Source organism: Hesperophylax consimilis, chromosome 4, assembly GCF_061612785.1.
Source record: "Hesperophylax consimilis isolate HC1 chromosome 4, BYU_Hcon_1.0, whole genome shotgun sequence".
NCBI classification, from domain to species: domain Eukaryota; kingdom Metazoa; phylum Arthropoda; class Insecta; order Trichoptera; family Limnephilidae; genus Hesperophylax; species Hesperophylax consimilis.
In genome coordinates this window covers 27,131,374-27,150,015 of record NC_142839.1, presented here as the reverse complement: position 1 = coordinate 27,150,015, position 18,642 = coordinate 27,131,374, and the positions used below count along the sequence as shown (strand labels likewise).

Below are 18,642 nucleotides of genomic sequence, written 5' to 3'. Positions count from 1 at the left end.
AAAAATCTTATTTCCTTAAGTCTAGAATGTCGGATTAAAACTCATAACGAAAAATAAAATAAATTTAGATAAAAGCGGATACATTCAAAGTTATATTTGTATAACAAAATATTCGGTTTGGCATATGTTTTATAACACTCTCACAATCAAATCGACCAATAGTGTTGCCTTAATTTGTATTTTATCTATGGTCTTGCCTCATCACACCTGATTTTCAAATGCAATTTCAGTTATCTTCATTTTTCAGTTATTGGATTGTGACGGTTTGTTTTTTGTTGTAGAAGTTAAAAGCAAGAATATAATATATAAAGCAATAAGTTTGGAAATATATTTAGTGAAAATGTACGAATATAGAGATGATGAGAAGCACATATTGTAAGTTTGAAATGTCTTTATTTAATATCCCGAGAAACTGTTTTGGTTTGCTGGTATTTTTGCTAATTGTATGTTTTTTGAACAGTGATATGGTGGAGAAGAAAATTGCCCACAATGGCAGAAAACTGATACATTCTTTGAACGACAACTGGAGACTTCTGGGTGTTGACGATCCCACAAGAGAGAAACGAACAGAAGCGTTAGTCAAAATCGTTCAAGAAAGATACGACGAAGTTCTCGAAGAAACATTGGACAAAATCAAGGTTATTAAGGTGGAAATCGAAAGTAAGTTAACGATATCTTTCAACATTTTAACGATTTTTAAATAACTAATTACAAAAATATTGTCTAAGAAATAAATAAACACATAAATGTACCATAGGTACAATAATTTGTCAGTAGGTAGTTAATAATGACATCATCAATCTGCTACGTATGTACTAGGACAATATGATTGTGTAAATACAAAATATGCCCGGAACCATGCTTGAGACTTACTTTTTTAAAACTTTTCTAAGAAAAGTTATTTGACAGTTAGCTTTAGCAACATGTAACGATGTAACAAACAATCTAACATTCCCAATATCAACTACTTGCCTTATTTATTTAAATATCGTTGCTAAAACCTTAGAAAAAACATTTTAAATAAGCACATACGTTTGCTGAAAGATTAATGAAATTGTGATATATTTTTATATTTAATACAAGCGATTCTCAAACTAAAATTTGAAACAGAAAAATTAGAAAATGATACGGTCTCAACCCTTTTAGTGCCATTGTTTTTTTACTCATATATACCTAGAAATGCTAAAGAAATCTTTTGTTTTTGATATCATTTACCCTTGTCTCGAAAAAAAACTGTATCTCTTCAAAAAATGATCCAATTTTAATAATTTTTTCGGTGTTTTCTTAATAAAAACTTGTACAAGGATAATAAAATACTATTTAACTATTTTCGTATTCCGACATTTTGGGTTAAAAATTTTCTTTTCCTAAATCCTTTTTATATTGTAATAACTAATAATATTATAATTTGAACTTTATGTAACACGTAGAAACATAAAAAAATTAGCGATGCGTGCGAGCGACTTCCCCTACCACGTACTAAACAGCAACTGATTCGCGAGCGCTATTGTGCTTGTGGCAAATTTAGTTAGTACGTGCATGCGCATGATGGCGCTCGTCGGCACTCTAATGGTTAATATCCTTTTCTGATTTTTCTAATTCAAATTTTCATCATCGCTAATATTGTATTCAATGATTAAATATTATAATTTTAGGTTTTACTCATTAGGTTATTCCCAAAAAAAAATAATATTGTTAGCTCTTATTATTTGCCTATTGTTAGTTAACAAATAAGATTTTTTTTTAACTTTATTGTACTACCTTCATTAGCATTTCTCTTATCTCTTTAGAAATTCAATAACTATGACTTTGGATTGGTATATTAACCAGATTTACAGCTTGACACACTTTTAAGTTTGCAGTCAGCCAAAGAAGGAACTAACGAACCAACCAACTATTTTTTATATCCATAGATATATACCAGCGAAGCCACCAACTGCAATGTTAAAGTCGTCGGTTTGTAACTACATTACCACAATGATTATTTTTAAAACCTCTTGTATGATTACTTTTTTCAGATTTAAAAAAGGAAGCTTTACACCTTGGCGAACGCCTTAGTATAAATATTGAAACTACTATTATTAAAAAAGATATGCCCCTGATGGCCATAAAGGAGGCTCTAGAAAATGATTTGGAAAGGTGAGATATAAATTTACAAGCCTAAGCCCGCTCACTGGCGGTTCGGTAAGGAACTAGCATTCCACGCGCTGCTCCTGCCCTTGCGCAGAAAAGTAAAGTTTGCTAAAGTAAGGTAGCGGTTTGTAACGCAATTCAGCAAAGCATGTTTAATTTATGCAAACTGTTTGCATAAATTAAACATTAAACAGCCCAATTAGAAGTGGTAAGTGGCGCAGAGTATATGTTTAGAATCATATTCTCACATCAGTTGTCAATGACAATTCTCACATCAGATGCCTCTGATGGTACATTATCTTGTCAGTACTCTCCCAAAGACAGTCGATGTCCAAATTTGAATTTTTTCGAAAAACTTAATTAAAGTCTTAGGACGGGTTGTTTCGGAGAATCTGAACAATTCATCAAATTTCAACGTTAATTTGCGAGTTCTGTGAAAGATATTTTCTAGTTCTGTTATTATTTCAGTTCTGTCAAGCAACTACCCTATAATGATATAATATCAGAACTTGAATAGGATTTTCACAGAACTCGCAAATTAACGTTGAAATTTGATGAATTGTTCAAATTCTCCGAAACAACCCGTCCTTAAAATTAAGTAAATAAATCATGATATAATCACATAAAATACTTTCAAATTTTTCCAAAGCAACTCGGTCTTGGCACACACTCCTCGCCTCATTCACATTCATACATTGTCTCATACATACTCATCTTTTATTCTACCTCTTGACATCGCCCAACTCAAGTATCTGATTCCCTTGATCGTCCCAGGTCTTGCTTGAGCATTCCTACTTCTGCTATGACGCAAATAATTAATAATAATTTTAAATTCACATTTGCATAATTTATTTTCCTTGCACTCCAAACCATCTAAGCATCACTTTCTTAATCTTACTCATTACGCTTACATTATTATTTGCGGATCTCCACATTTCTCAGATGATCGTATATGGTTTTACCACACATACTCCTCAGGAATCTCATTTCTCTAGCATTCAGTCTACTTTTATTCTTCCTCTGCCACTGCATATCATATATGCATATATACATCAGGGTAGCTACCAGCACTCCATTGTGGACTGCTAGTTTCGCTTCTTTGGACAATTTTTTGTTAGAGCTAACTGCGTTCTGTCCTTCATTAACCTGTTAACCGGGCGGGACGTATAAATAAGTCAAACGTAAACAGTTTCGGGTAGGACATATGAATACGTCCTTGAAATATTTTAAAGAAGTTTTAAATTTTTACATATTTAAATTTTTTAAACTCAATGTTTTTTTTTATCTGTGTGCTTTTGTTTATTGTTCTGTAATTAAAACCTTTTTTATATTTTTTGTAATCTTTATAATTGTTTGTAAAATTTCTAGTTTTTTAATTCGTTGTTTTCATTTTTATAATGCATAAATGAAAAAAAATAATAATTTGAAATTACGTCCTCCGGGCGTGACATACTGATACGTCCTAGTGAAGGAGTTCGCGCCCGTTATATGCTGCGTATTTCAAAACGTAATTCCCCGGTTAACAGGTTAATGGAGTTACCTGAATTTACTCTTCTTCCAATATCTCTGTCAGCCTTCTCATCTCTCGTAAACATGTTTCCTAAATACACAAACTCATCCACCTGCTCCATGTATCATTCAAAACTAAATTGCACACTTTTTTGGTACTCTCTTTTTCAAACAATTAATTAGAAAAATTAAAATATAAAACTTTAACTAGAGAATTCGCCTGCATTCTAACTATTTTTGCGCAGATAAAAAAAAAATAAACACTTGTTTTTCGAAAAATACTGACGATATATATTATTATGTCACAACTCTGCGGAGAATTATGGCACTATGTTTTTATTTTGCAAACATTCACTGTTTTGAATAACCTGACAATATTTGAATTCCTCCTTCTGCCATTATTATATACAGAAAGTGCTGTTGTGAAATGGAGGACTTACCTAGCAGAGAATTGAATTCACGTCGCCTGGGTGCGCAATCAACGCATTGGACCACTCAACCGCTAACAGGTCTTTTGTACAGCTCACCATCTGGTTCAGACCGATTGGCTTTTCTTGCTGGCGGAAGGCTCAACTTGTAGAAAAAATGACACGCTACGACCAAACTATTAAAGCGGCGGAGCTGATAAAATTTATTCGTTTTGTGCAGGTAGAAACAAAGGGGAGGCGCTGTAGAGATGCGCTTTGCAGTAGTATGGGTGAACGATGTTGGCAACATTTTGTGCATACGGTTTCATACTAATAATGGCCCATCTTCCTAATTTCTAATAGTATCGCTCAACTAGACGAGAGTTACTCTCTCGTGAATTTTCTGTAATTACCAAGGGTCCAAAATGTAATTGTCATTAAATCATAATTCATTTTGTAGATATCGCAAGATGATCTCGTCTCGTGAGGAGCATCTTACCCGCCTGAACGGCTGGCAGAGCAAGCTGTCCCACATGCTGGGCTGTCCCGTCCGGGAGCTGGCCTCCTCACCGCTGCCCAGCGAGGAGGCGCTGCAGGACCTGGCCGACTACCTCCGGGACCAGGAGGCTGAGTACGAGAGGCGGGTGCAGGTGTTCCTGAAGAAGCAGGAGGATATCAAACGCCTGATAGGTGACAAATAGTCCACACTAGCTTGTGGACAATCACTTTGCATCGCAAAAAATCTGTTTGGACCATATATAATTGAAACGGTTCCATGATATTTCATCAAAATGACAATTAAACACACCTCTAAAAAGTGATATAGAGTCATTAAAAGTGATGAAACAAAAATTTAACCTAGTTTTTGATTCATCACTTTTCATGACTTTATATCACTTTTTGAAAGTGTGTTGAACTGTCATTTTGATGAGATACCCGGTAACCAATTGAAACAAGGGTAATGGACCATGACCATGACCATGACCATGAACCATGAACCATGACCATGTATCAAACCGCTCGCCCAAAAGCGTTGTCAATATCGTTCACCTACATAGCGGCGCTCCGCCTTTGATTCTACTTAGAATTTTACCTTACAAAAAACTTATATTATTTATTTAATTATTGGTAAAGGTAACTTATCTTTATTAGGTACTTAGCTTTATTTATTAAAACCTATTAAGCGAGGCAAATATTACCATTTTGCAGCCAAAATGATGTTTCTTACCAATTTTCATGTGTGATTCTCGGTTTAAATCTCCCGCCAATGTCACCTGGCAGTCCAATTTGCTTGTAGCTCGGCGACAGTCAGCACACTTCCATTCCACATATCCCTTTGTTTCTTTTATTTTTGATGTAGACAGACTCTTGAACGGTAAGCTCTGGCATCATGAAAATCGCACAGATTTATCTGTCATTAACATGATGAGCTATGTAGTTTTGAAGTATCCATTTAACTTTGGAAACAAGACCAATGGAGCGTGGCTTTGATGCGCAGAGCTTGTTTGAGACATCGTATTTAGGTCTGGTTGTGAACCGGTTTTCATGGAATGTACAGGAGCTGCTAATGTAGGGTACTTTCACACGCACAAGTCGCCCATCCCTAGGGGATCATAACTAATAGCTTTACTAGTGAGGATTTATAAATTTTTTGCTGATTCGCCGCCCGATTCGATTCGATGTCGCCCAATCTCCCCTAAATCTTATGATATGCCATCTATATTTATCAACACTTTCTGTTAACTGTTTGGTAATGAACAAACCAGCCTTATCCAGCTTCGCTGAGTTTCAACACTCCTTTTTTCTTTATTGAATAATTTGAAAAATATGATACGATGAGTGTGATAAATGGAAATTATGGTGGATTTCAAAGCTATACCTTGTCAACTGAGGTTATCAACAGTAAATGGTATTGTTGACCTAGAAATTCCAGACGGCAAAAGCTGTACAAATTTCATGATATTTTTTGCTTAAGATAGACACAAACAGTGTCGCGCATATATGATCTGACGGCGGCTATCCCCGTATGCAGATGTTGCATATTTAGTGATTCATCAAGTTTTATTGAAACACATACATGGTTTTCCAATAAGAGGTGTTATTTTGAATAGTCCGCTATTTCGGTAGATGTTACTTTGAAGGCTGTCATTTTTTGACATTTGACAAGTAGAAACTACGCCATTAATAAAAATGGAACGATACACGCTTCAACAACTCATTGAAATTATTAAAATTCACTTGAGTGAATCAAATGCAAATCATCTTGAGTGATGAGGCCCATTTCCAGCTCGGTGGCTTCGTCAACAAGCAAAATTGTTGCATCTGGGGCTCTGAAAACCCAAGAGTTATTGTTGAAAAGCCTCTATCCTCAACGTGTGACTGTTTGGTGCGGTTTATGGTCCAGCGGAGTCATTGGACCTTACTTTTTCGAAAATGAGGCTGGAGCAATAGTTGCGGTGAATGGATTGCGCTATCGAGAGATGATTAATGATTTTTTATGGCCGAAATTGGATGTTATTGATCTGGACAACGTTTACTTTCAACGAGACGGCGCTACGTGCCACACAAGCAACGAAACCATTGATCTTTTACGATTGAACATCAAAATAACACCTCTTATTGGAAAACCTTTACATTGTGTCAAAAGGTGCATGTGTTGCGGTAGATTGGGTTGAATCAGTTTTAAAAAGGTTAATATATTAGAGAGGATATTTATTTGATAAAATCTTATTTCAGATGATTTGGAGGAAGAGCCTCAAGACAGCTTCCAGTATTACATCATCAAGTCCTCTTACATGGACTTCCGTGTGACTGACCAGAACATGGCCAAGTTGGATGTGGTCAATGAGAATCTCCTGCATCAGTTTCAACAGAAGGAAGCTAAGGCAAGTACCGCATTGAACCCTCTGTCATTACTAAACTCTTTCAGAAAAATTTTTACAATGATAAATGGCCTTGTATGTGAAAACATCACTAATATAGAAACTTACATAAAATAGTTTTTATGGAAAAATATATACATTGTTACACTGCCAAAGAGTGTTGTTGAAATTTCTCATTGATTTTCGGAGTATTTCCAAGGTATTTTAAATGTGCTATATATTTCTTCTTTATGAAGATGACTTACAAACGAATACCATTTTAAAATACTTGATAAAATTTACTTTTAGATTTTTGTGTTTGAAATATACTTTGATATTTTTAAATTGGAATATTTAAAGGGACTGGGACACGGTCAAGCGGCTTGATCGCAAGCACGTAGTTTTTTGTCTATGGCATTTTGTGACAAGCATTTTGACCGTGTACCAAAGCTGGCTTGCAAGCATTGCGCAATACTACGTGCTGGCGGCGGGGCTTGATGCGAATTTATATTTTTGTGGGAATAGACAAACGAAAATAGACAAATAAATATCACGTATCAAACAATGATATAAATTGAATAAAATTATTATAAAATAGGTACTTAGTTATTGTTTTTGTGTTCAATTTGTAGAAATCCATCTAATTTAAAAATTCTGGAAGTATTTTAAAGTCAGATGCCCCACCGGCATTAGTATTTTTTAATAATTATGACAGCGGTTTTCAAGGTCATTAATAATCAAACTGTAGAATAAATAATTTTCTGAATTTTCAATGGAGAAAACATATTTTGACCACCACGAAATCACAGGAAGGCGTGGCCATGCTTGACGGAGAGGCTTGATGCGGGCTGGCAAGCCGCTAAGCATAGACAATAATAGACAACAATAGAAAACAATAGACAAAAAAACTACGTGCTTGCGATCAAGCCGCTTGCCCGTGGCCCAGTCCCTTTAATAAACCATAAAAGAAGTTGATAAAAAAAATACATATTTTGACTCCAAACGTCGAACAATTGTACAGAATGCGAAATTTCGAAAACGCATTCCTTTTATTTAGGGAATCTTCAAGAAAACTGTCACCTATCTTTTTATCTTGTTTATACAATAAACAAAATATTACAATAATTCCCATAGGAGAATAACAACAAAAAATTGAGATTTTGAATTCATTGTTAGCACAATATAAACATTGATTTATATTTACGTACACATACATAAAACATTTGTTACTAAAAAAAAATATACTTTCATAGAATTCTTATTAAATTCACTTGGTAACAGTCAATTAAAAAAATAATATATCTGAAATAACCTCTATTTTTCGCGACATGAATTTCTCATGATCAGTATGCTGAAATGCGACTTTGGCGGCGCTTTTCGAGCCTAGATAAAGATATTTTTTTTTAGTACCAACTTGAATCTAAACTTTTAGTGTTATACAATATGTAACAAAAACACCGTTTAACGGTTGTGAAGTATTTTTTTCTTCATAATGCTGTTTCAATATTGTGAGGATTTTAACATAATGCAGTTTTCCCCATCCAGAATTTGTCAAGTGTACATTTTAATAGATACTGAAGTTCTCTACAGATCTAACTAAGAGTTAATTGAAAGAAAAACATGTCTAAAATCTCTAGTAGAACATAAAAATTAAGATTTATAAGTATGTAATTTTTTTTTTTTTTGTAAATGTAGAGTAAAAATATTATGATTTTTTACACTTGAACAAACAAAAAATTACAGTTAGATTACTTCAAACTTGTGTTGGAAATAATCTATTACCAAGACCGTTTAGAAATAATGCACTCTGACCTTGATGCTATACCAGAATGATCAGAGAAAAATAAGAATTTAATATTAAAAAATGTGTAATAATAACCTACACCTAATATATCATATAATATTCTCCAGTAATACAATACAAGTGCGCATTTAAAGACCTGAACCTTTCGTATTATAAGAGATAAAAAAGATTTGAAGTTCTGGAAAAATTACATAAATTTTTTTGCAATTTTTGATAATATGATAGGCAAGAATCTTTAGTATCAATTGTTAAATTTTTTTTATTTGGTTAATTGTATAGATATTGGAAATGCGCGAACGCCTGACGGTGCTCTGGGAGCGGCTGGAGGAGTCTCCAGAGTACAGGATGACTTTCCTGGCCAAGCACCCCGGACACTCCCGCTCTGCTCAAGCCGCTCTTGAGGTAGAACTGCAGCGTTGTGAAGAAAAGAAGAGACAAAGTTTCAAGGTTGGACTTATTTATATTACATAATTTCTTATTAAGAACTGGCTGGCATCGTATTTAGGCAACAGTCTTCAAGCCGTGAAGGTTGCCAAAAACAATCAAATTATGCAACCTTTTCATCTAGGGGACTCCAGGGGTCTGTTCTGGGCCAACTACTCTTCATTCTCTTCACAAATGATTTCGCTAAAATATTTTAATCATTTGGTCTTCTATCCCACTGCTACGCTGATGACCAGCAAGTTTATTTTTACTGCTTTCCTGAAGAAATAGACAGTCTGAAAATTCGCTTAACTGAGTGTCTAGAGGCAATTACTCGCTAGATGACAGATTGAAGCTGAATCCGTCAAAGACTGGGTTTCTATGGACGGCCATTGTTAGCTCCCAATAACCATTTCAGGAAGTGACATCACTCCAAAAACATGCATCAAACTACTGGGTGTCAATTTGGACGCTCATGTTTCTCTTAAAACTCAAGTGAACAGAAAAGTGTAAGCACGGGGTACTTTCAACTAAGGCAAATTAAAGCAATGAGGAAAAGCCTGCCAACGGAGGCTACTAAATAGTTAGTCAATTCTTATGTTGTTTCACGTCTAGATTATTGCAGTGCAACAAAATGCAATCCGTTCGGTGAATGTGCTTTCGGAGTGTCAGGACCTAAAGCCTGGAATAGACTGCCACATGATTTAAGAATGACTAGCGTACCCCGCCATGCTTTGCTGTAGTCCATCCAGAACTTTCGAGAGCATTCTAGAACTTTCTGGAACCTTCTAGACTCATCGACACACTCCTCCACTCAGTTTGGAACCTTATAGAACCTTCTTGAACTTTCTCCTTCGAGAACTTTCTAGAGCATTCGGGAACTTCATTACCTTTCTGGAACCTTCCAGACCCACCGACAAGGTCCGCGGGCCCATTCTGAAATAATCTAAAGCATTCACGGCCTTCCCATAACAAAGCACATTTTCGTCACCCACTCCCGCCCCCGCTCAGCCACCCCGACCAAACTCTCTTACTTTCGATGTGACACGGAGGACTATCTACCACCATAACCACTGGTGGGTGGCAGTGGCTGGTTGTGAAGAAAATTAGGCGGGTAGGGAAACACGGGTTTCTTTTATAATATATATTAGATTAGATTATAGCCTCTTTAGACAGTCATATCTGTAGTCAGATACTTATCACCTTCGCAGTCTGCGACATTGTAAATTATATGTGTAAAAAATGTAAATATTTTTTGTAAGGTAATTTCATTAAAATTCTCTAATCCTAAATTCTCCAGTCTTTTAAAAAGAAATATCAACTCTACTCTTGCCACTAATCTTCTAATAAATGTAATATCAGTAATGGAGGTTAAGATAGCATATGTGTGTATCTGTTTTTAAATAATAAGTATGTTTTTCTGAATCTAATAAAATTAGATAGAGACTAGGAATTCGTAATAATTTGTATAGCGCCCTTGAAGTGATTTTTCACAAAAACGGCGCTATACAAGTTATCTAATCATTATTAATTATAATATTTTGAACCAATGAATTTTCAAATTTAATCTCCAGATAATCTCAATATTGCCCTGGTGAAAAACCACTGTTCAGAATGGAAACATTGCTTGAAATGGCTTTAGTCATGTTTGGTGACCAGATCTGAATAGCCAGGTACTTCCATCTTCATCTTCCCCATCTACTTCCCTTCCCCATTCTCATAACATACCCCGATTGGGAATGCTTTAGTCCCACTGATTCCCGACAGTTGGAACTCTTGGGCAGTATTCACATTAAAAATATGTAATATGTGTCCATATAAATATGTATTATCCAACAAGGTTAGCAGTAATAATACAGGGTGGCCACAGACCTGGAAAACCGGGAAAACCGGGAATTATCAGGGAATTTTACCGAACCGGGAATTATCAGGGAAATGTCAGGGAATTTTAAAATATCAGGGAATTCCAAAAATAAAACGAAATTCGTTATTTACGATTTGTGAAGTCCCAAAGTTGTGTTGTATTACTTTTACTTGCGGCGTGTGTAACAAAAGATATGCCGACAAAGACAAACTAGATAAGTAGGTATTTTTTTATTATTATTTTCGTAAATAGCCCTTGCAACAATCATGTCGTAAACCACCCGCCTTGGTTTTTACCCTATACTATGTAGGTGCAAAATCTGTAAAGAAAAAGCTAGCAAAGTTACAACAAAGTGTCAAAAGGGTCGGACACCCAGTACGGTCGTAATAAAATTTAAAGATCATCATTATCAACATTTTTACAAATCTTCTTCAAATCCGGGTGGTATTTTAGCTGTAAATTCGTATTAATACCAATTATTTCTTTATTTTCGCGGCCGATTACCGTAGCGGCGGGCCCTTTAAATTCAGATATTCGCAATAAATTCGTAAAAATGCTATATTTTTACGCGTAAATCGAGATTTCGCTGCCGATTTCGGTCGCGGCCTACCCTTTAAATTGAGATATTCGTAAAAATACGATATATTTCCGCGTAAATCGAAATTCGAAGATTTCGCGGTAATTTTCCGTCGCAGCCGGCCCATTATTTCAAATGTCTGAATTTAAATTTGTAAAAAAACGATATATTTCCGCGTAAAACGAGAATTCGCGGCCGTATTCTGTCGCGGTCGGCTCTTAAAATTTCGATTCGAAAAAAATTCGCAAAAATACGATATATTTCCGTGTAAATCGAGAATGCGCGGCCTATTTCCGTCGCGGCCGACCCTTTAAATTAAGATATTTGATGTAAATTCTCAAAAATATGAAATATTTCTGCGTAAATCGAATTTTATCGGCAGTTTTTCGTCGCGATCAGCCTTTTAAGTTCAGATATTTGAAGTAAATTCGTAAAAATATGTCATATTTCGGCGTGAATCGAAATTTTTCGGCCGATTTCCGTAGCGCCGTATTTTTTAACTCGGATATTCGAAGTAAAGTTAGTAAAAATACGATATATTTCCGCGTAAATTGAAATTTCGCGTCCGATTTCCGTCGCGGCGGGCCCTTTAAAATTCAGATATTCGAAATAAATTCGTAAAAATACGATATATTTACGCGTAAATCGAGATTTCGCGGCCGATTTCCGTCGCAGCGGGCCATTTAAATTCAAATATTCGAAATAAATTCGTAAATATACGATACATTTACGCGTAAATCGAATTTTCGCGGCCGAGTTTCGTCGCGGCCGACCCTTTAAATACAGATATTTGGTGTAAACTCGTAAAACTACGACACATATCCGCGTAAAACGTATTTTCTCGGCCCTTCAAACTCGGATATTCGAAATAAATTTGAAAAAATACAACATTCCAGTGTAAATCGATTCAGATTTACAAAATAATAATACTAATTAGGACGATGTATAACCACGTAAAAATACATTTTTCGGCTTTTTACCGCCACGGCTGACTTTTAGATTCAGATTTACGAAATATTATGATTTATTTTCGCAAAAATCAAATTTTTTCGAATTTCACAAACAAATATTCGCGCGCGGACAAAAATAAATTTTGAATTACGAATTAACGAATTTCGAATTAAAAAAATTTTTGTATGAAAAAATTTTTCTGCGGAAATTTTGTTTGGTCAAAATTTCGAATTACGCGTTTTTGGGATTATCGGGGTTCTACTGTACTTACTTTTGTTTGGTCTTTTCATTTGTACACAAATTGTCTTCAGGCGAAATATCATAAATTTGTAATAAGTGTATTTTGTTTTGAATAGATCATTGTGGTGCAAGGAAATAATAAATGCTTTAGATGACGGAATTCCCTTTATTTATGTATCTGTAAATCGAGTTTCAAAAATAAAATTTTGAACGATATGTCCTTATACCAAATAAAACATATCAGGGAAAAATATAGAAACTGCCCTGGAAAACCTGGAATTATCAGGGAATTTTGAAATCCTTTTTTTGTGGCCACCCTGTAATAGTCTTCTGAGCTTTATTTTGCTGCCAAAAACTATTTCGTATTTTTTTCTTAATTTTAATGAATTTGACTTTTTTGATTGTTCCAGCTGTTTGTCAGCAAAGTCCGCACTGAAATTGTGGAATTGTGGGACAACTGCCTGTACAGCGATCTGCAGAGAGAGAAGTTTGTGGAATTCTATTCCAACGTGTTCAATGAAGATCTGCTAATGCTGCATGAAATCTACTTGGACGAATTAAAAGTATTCTTCAAAGACAATAAGTGAGTAATTAAGTATTTCTAGTTTTCATAAAACCTTGGAAATCAAAAATATATTTAGGTTTGCTGAGCTTATAATACTTTATGGCATCGGAGAAATGTGCAAAATAATAAGGATTATCCTAATTCAGATGGTGGTTTATTTATATATTACATTTAACAATTAAGATCAAGATATTGGATAAATGATAGACGAGTAATGGACTCTAACAGGCCATTCAATTTGGTTGATTGTACATACAAAAACCAGATAGTTGAGTTGAACGAATAGTTGAACCGTATGGAGGTGTGTTGTGTGCTATAAGGGGGCATGGCTATCAAGTTGAATGGTTGTCCCGCCAGAGCATCCAACCACCATTCAACCACCCAACCATCGAACCAAATTGAATAGTCTGTTAAATCACGGTTGACCGTTGAACTAACTTTACTCAGTCTGCCCAGAGAGCTGTCGTTCGTAATTGTTTGTTAGCATTCATTTGTACATTCAACAAATAAATAAAATGCCATGCAGGATTAATGAATGTGAAGTTTTGACAGATTTGACATTATATAAGGATTTAACTTGCTTGTGGGATATGACAACCAAAATGTACTTTATTTATTTATTTATTGTTTAGGAACATTTACAGACTATTAACATGAAAAAAAATCATTAGATAAGCGCTGCAAAAAACGTGTATGTCAACAGTCCACTTAAAAATGTTCACATCATTCACAGTTTAAGTGTCATTATACACTATGTATTAATAAAAAATATAAACAGCAAAACGTGAGCAAAGGAAAGAAAAAAGAAAAAAAGAGATATCAAAAACAAAACATACAGAAATAAAACAGATAAACATTTACAATATATTGCTAATTTGCTTTTTAAAATAAGTGAGACTATTTGCATATATATCTATGTAGTTACACTCAATAGAATTGTACAGACGACACATTCGAGACAATGGATTGAAGTATGCAATATTGTTCTTAAATAATTCTAGATTACGTCTATTAGGAACTTTAATAAGAATATTGCTCACACAATGAGTTGTTTCAAGCTTGTCATAAATAATTTTGTGTAGACATATTAAGTCAGCAAATTGTCTTCTTTTATCCAGGGTCGTAAAGTTAAAGTATTGGAGTCGTTCCTCATAAGACTGCAGTACGGCACTTAGGCTGATTTTAGTGTCACGCTCACCGTCAGCGCTCATAGATCAGCGCGTAGTTCGTCAGCGCTGAGGCTCAGCGTGGCTCGTTTCAGTATCGTACTGACCGCCTTACTGTACAGTCGAAGACCAAAATGCGGAGTGTATTAGTTATTACTGCTTTGTACTACCTATCCCAAAAAAATAAAAACCGGCGACGACGAAGACTCCATGTTCATCCATTGATTGAGCAGAGAGCCGTTGCTGGAGACTTTGTCTTGTTATATGGCAAAGCTCATCGATAACTCGGCCTGTATCCACTTCGCGATTCGCCATGACTGTACACGCGATGACGTCTGCTCCGCTCGACACTAGAACGCTCGCTGAAAGCAGAAGCGCTCGTGCGATCGTCAGCGCCGACAGCTACGCGGCGCTGACGCGCGACGCGTACGGCCGCGTAGCCATCAGCGCTGACCACCTTGCGCGCTGATAGCTACGCATCATTCAAAAACGCTTCCTAGAAGTTCATATATCTCGACCATCAGCGCCAACGGTGCGCGTGCGGTCGGCGTGACACTAAAATCAGCCTTAGTCCAAGTTTAAATGATAACAATCTTAGAATTTTTTTTTGTACAGATTCAATAGTTTTTGTATATTTCAAGTAGTGTGGGAAGTACTACTCTAGTACTCTGATTGAAATGCCAGGAACGAAGCTCTTGTTTTCCTTTTGGAGCAGTTCAAATGTATTGAAAAGGATGCAATACAAAAAACTTAATTTTTATTTTTTGGTAGCATCATACAACATTTTTTATTTTCTTGATAAAGTAGGAGGCATACTTCGTGTGTTCCCCAGAGTAGCAAATGACGAAATTGAACCAATTAAAATGAGTGGTCTATAGGGGCCTTAGGAAAAAAAAAGGTGAACAGATGTGGCCTGTCCAAGTGGAGAGTCGCGAATGCCTGCACTTTTGATTGACACTTTCATGGACAGTTTGCCCCTAGTGGTGCTAGTGAATTGTAAGGTTTAGGTGTTTTGTCTGTGGCCATTGGCGTCATTGCTAAAAGAGAAAAATTTCTCTTTTAGGTAATGTTGTTATTGAATGGTTGTTTTCAGGGACATATTTGACATGTATACAGTGCGCCAGCAACTGTGGAAGAAGTGGAGTGAACTGGAATCCCGGGCCAATGAGCCGGGGCGCTTCCATAACCGCGGTGGTCAGCTCTTGAGGGAAGAGAAGGAACGCAAAACTGTTTCCAATCAGGTATGTTACCTACTTACTTTTTCTTGTTACCATTCTCCGTAAATCACAGGTTGTAATTTGTCTTAGTTCCTCTTTTAAAGGTGGCCTGCAAAAGTAAGCCATATGATTGCACATTTCAAATAAAGAACGAAAATAGTGTTGTCTCCTAAATATATTATAGGTTGTAATGGTAGAACATTGGTGCAACGGTAGAAACGGCAGTTCTGTACAGTACGAGGGCTAACTAGGCTTCAAGAGCAGTTCCAGGCTCTACAGGTTAAGTTTGCAGAGACTAATAGCTCCGCGTACCTGCTCTCACCGCCGGCGTAACCTCGGGTAACCTCTTTAGTGCTGCCCGCTGCCACTAGAGTACCCATTTATGTACTTGGTAGGGATTACATGATTTTATTGTTATTTATGAGTTGATTCGCAATTTTTCGGGGTTTGTTCTTACGTATGTTTGTGCAACATAACAAGGTAGGTACTTAATTGCTTTTCTGGATTAATAGATTCTTTTTTGACTCATGGAATGCCATCCTGCGACCTGGTACTCCTTAATGTGCCTGGGGTAAAATGCCAATCACCCGCTCTATGCCCCTGACAATATTTTCATAATAACTTACTTGTTTTATACAGGGTGTATCAGCACGTACCCGACAAATTTTAACTAGCGATTCCTGAGCATATATGGAGTAAAAAATGTTATGGCCACTCTGCTGTTCGGTAACGTTTTTTTTAAATAAAAAATTTACTATTCATATTTTCACCACATGTCACCACTGTTTTATCCTTAGTCCAAGTTTAAAAACCCATCTGGCAATATTTTAATTGAGTTTCATTGAATAATGTATGTATGTACCTACATTGGCACGCTTTTACAATCACAACGAAATGGCACGGCACCATTCGTCTCTTTTTTAACTATTATTATTTAGTGTGTACGAAAGAGCGAAGACACTTTTTGACATACTCGCTAATAACAGCTGTTGAACACGAGAAGCAATGCCAATGACAGTGACGGAGTGTGTATTTTTTTATTTATTTGTTTTTAATTGAAAATAAAATGTTACCAGACAGCAAAGTGCCCATAACATTTTTTATTCCAAATGTACTAAGGAATAGATGGTTAAAGTTTGTCAGATACGTGCCGATATACTCTGTGTATTTATAAAAAAAAGTAATTTATCTAAAATATGTATTCCCCAGGATACCTACTTATGTTCAAAGAAATGTTTTTTCTCTTTAATGTTATAAAAAAATATAATGTTCATACGTAAATATTCTTTAGTTTTAATAATAAATACCACCACCAAACTGTAGTACATCCCGTATTAAGGATGATTCGTGTCATGAACTGACGGAAACATTTTGATGCTTAAACTAGCTGAAGTCCCCGGCATTGCCCGGGGTTTACACAGAGTTTTTCAAAATCAGACACAGACAGTGACGTTGTTTTGAAGGTCGAGCGTGCAAAATATCACCAATCTTGGAATAATACAGTATGTGAGAATAAGGCCTCTCCGACACTCTTCTTTAAATATGTTTGTAGATTACCTCTACAGTTTTATTCAGTGTATTTATTGATCTATAAACCTTTTTTTTTCAGCTGCCAAAAATAGAAAATGAACTAACGCAGCTTGTGGAGCTGTACGAGTCCCGTACTGGAAAAGTGTTTACTGTTAATGGACAAGGTCTGCTAATGTGCATGCAGAACGATTGGAACCAGAAAAATTTAGTAAGCAAACACCCCCTTAAATAATAAACTAATTCCTGTCCTGATTATAAAGCACTGAATGCAATCTGTGTACAACAAAAACTGCGTGCTTTACAATAATTGTTTTTCCCGCACGTGATGTTTATTTATTCCAGTCCCGAATTAATTTCACGGCGGTATGATGATTATTCGAGGGATGATCAATCGAGATTTCACTGTATACAATATTTTCTTGATTCAGAAATCGTTTTTGTTGCTCTACTTATTTCGACTAAAAACAAAACACCATTCCCTTGCGTTGTCCAGCAACTGATTGTTCCGTCTGTCTTCTTTTTGAATAAATGGATACTTCAAAACTCCATGGATCATGATGGTAATGACGTTACGAACCGAAAATAATTGCATTTACTAAGAAACTTTAGAAAGGTGTGCAAATTTCACGATACCAGATCTTTCCGTATGAGAGTTTGTATAAAGAGATTTTCTGTGATGCAAACAGGCTCTCAACAAGTTATAGTTTGACCAAGAAAAAAAGGCAGTGCCCCAGCGTCGTTTAGAATGAAGTGCGGGAAGCCACCAACGAAGACTAGTAATAAATCACGCCCTTTCTGCGCAGGTTCTTTTTTGGTTTTGTTTTAAGTGAAAACTGCACAAGAGTCCCAGCTCACAAAAGCTCCCTACTAACCCTAAACCATTGGGGTATGTTGTGAGGCTGAAGATAGTGGGAAAGGGAAGGAGATGGGGAAGTAACTTGGCTATTCAGATCTGGTCACCAAACATGGCGAAAGTCATTTAAAGCAACTTTTCGATCCTGAATGATGCGCTATTGAGAGTATCTATCACTCTGGAACGTGTCGCAAGTATTAGCTATGAATGTGTTTTAAAATGTAATGTAATATTCCCAGGAGCGCAACAACAAGCTGTCTGCCCGCAAGCAGCTTCCGTCCACCAGCTGCATGTCGGCGCCCCGCTCTGCTCCCGCGCCCCGCCACGTTGCCAACTTCTCCTCTAGGACTGCCATGACTGCCGTTAAGAGGTTGCAAAATTATTTACTATAACACGATTTTTAATCATGCTTTTTGTTGTAAATCTTTAACTATTGCATTCAAGGGAATTTTGAAACTTTTATTTGTTTTGTTTACATCTATAACCCAGAAAATCTGTTCTTTGTTCTCTTATTGGAAATTTGCTGGAATTTTTAACTCAAC

General features: G+C 36.0%; 1 protein-coding gene across 2 annotated transcripts in view; it reads left to right on the top strand.

Annotated features, from left to right (window-relative positions):
• Window positions 1-243: 243 nt before the first annotated feature.
• The window catches only part of LOC149424479 (protein regulator of cytokinesis 1-like), a 32,517-nt gene continuing 14,118 nt past the window's right edge, over window positions 244-18,642 (top strand). For both annotated transcript variants that reach the window (XM_089651607.1, XM_089651606.1), the window contains exons 1-10: window positions 244-375; window positions 461-660; window positions 2,019-2,139; window positions 4,510-4,739; window positions 6,786-6,934; window positions 8,994-9,161; window positions 13,180-13,352; window positions 15,594-15,741; window positions 17,327-17,455; window positions 18,340-18,470. In XM_089651607.1, the coding sequence (XP_089507733.1) occupies window positions 341-375; window positions 461-660; window positions 2,019-2,139; window positions 4,510-4,739; window positions 6,786-6,934; window positions 8,994-9,161; window positions 13,180-13,352; window positions 15,594-15,741; window positions 17,327-17,455; window positions 18,340-18,470 (1,484 nt within the window). In that variant the 5' untranslated portion in view covers window positions 244-340. The remainder of the gene's footprint in view (window positions 376-460; window positions 661-2,018; window positions 2,140-4,509; window positions 4,740-6,785; window positions 6,935-8,993; window positions 9,162-13,179; window positions 13,353-15,593; window positions 15,742-17,326; window positions 17,456-18,339; window positions 18,471-18,642) is intronic.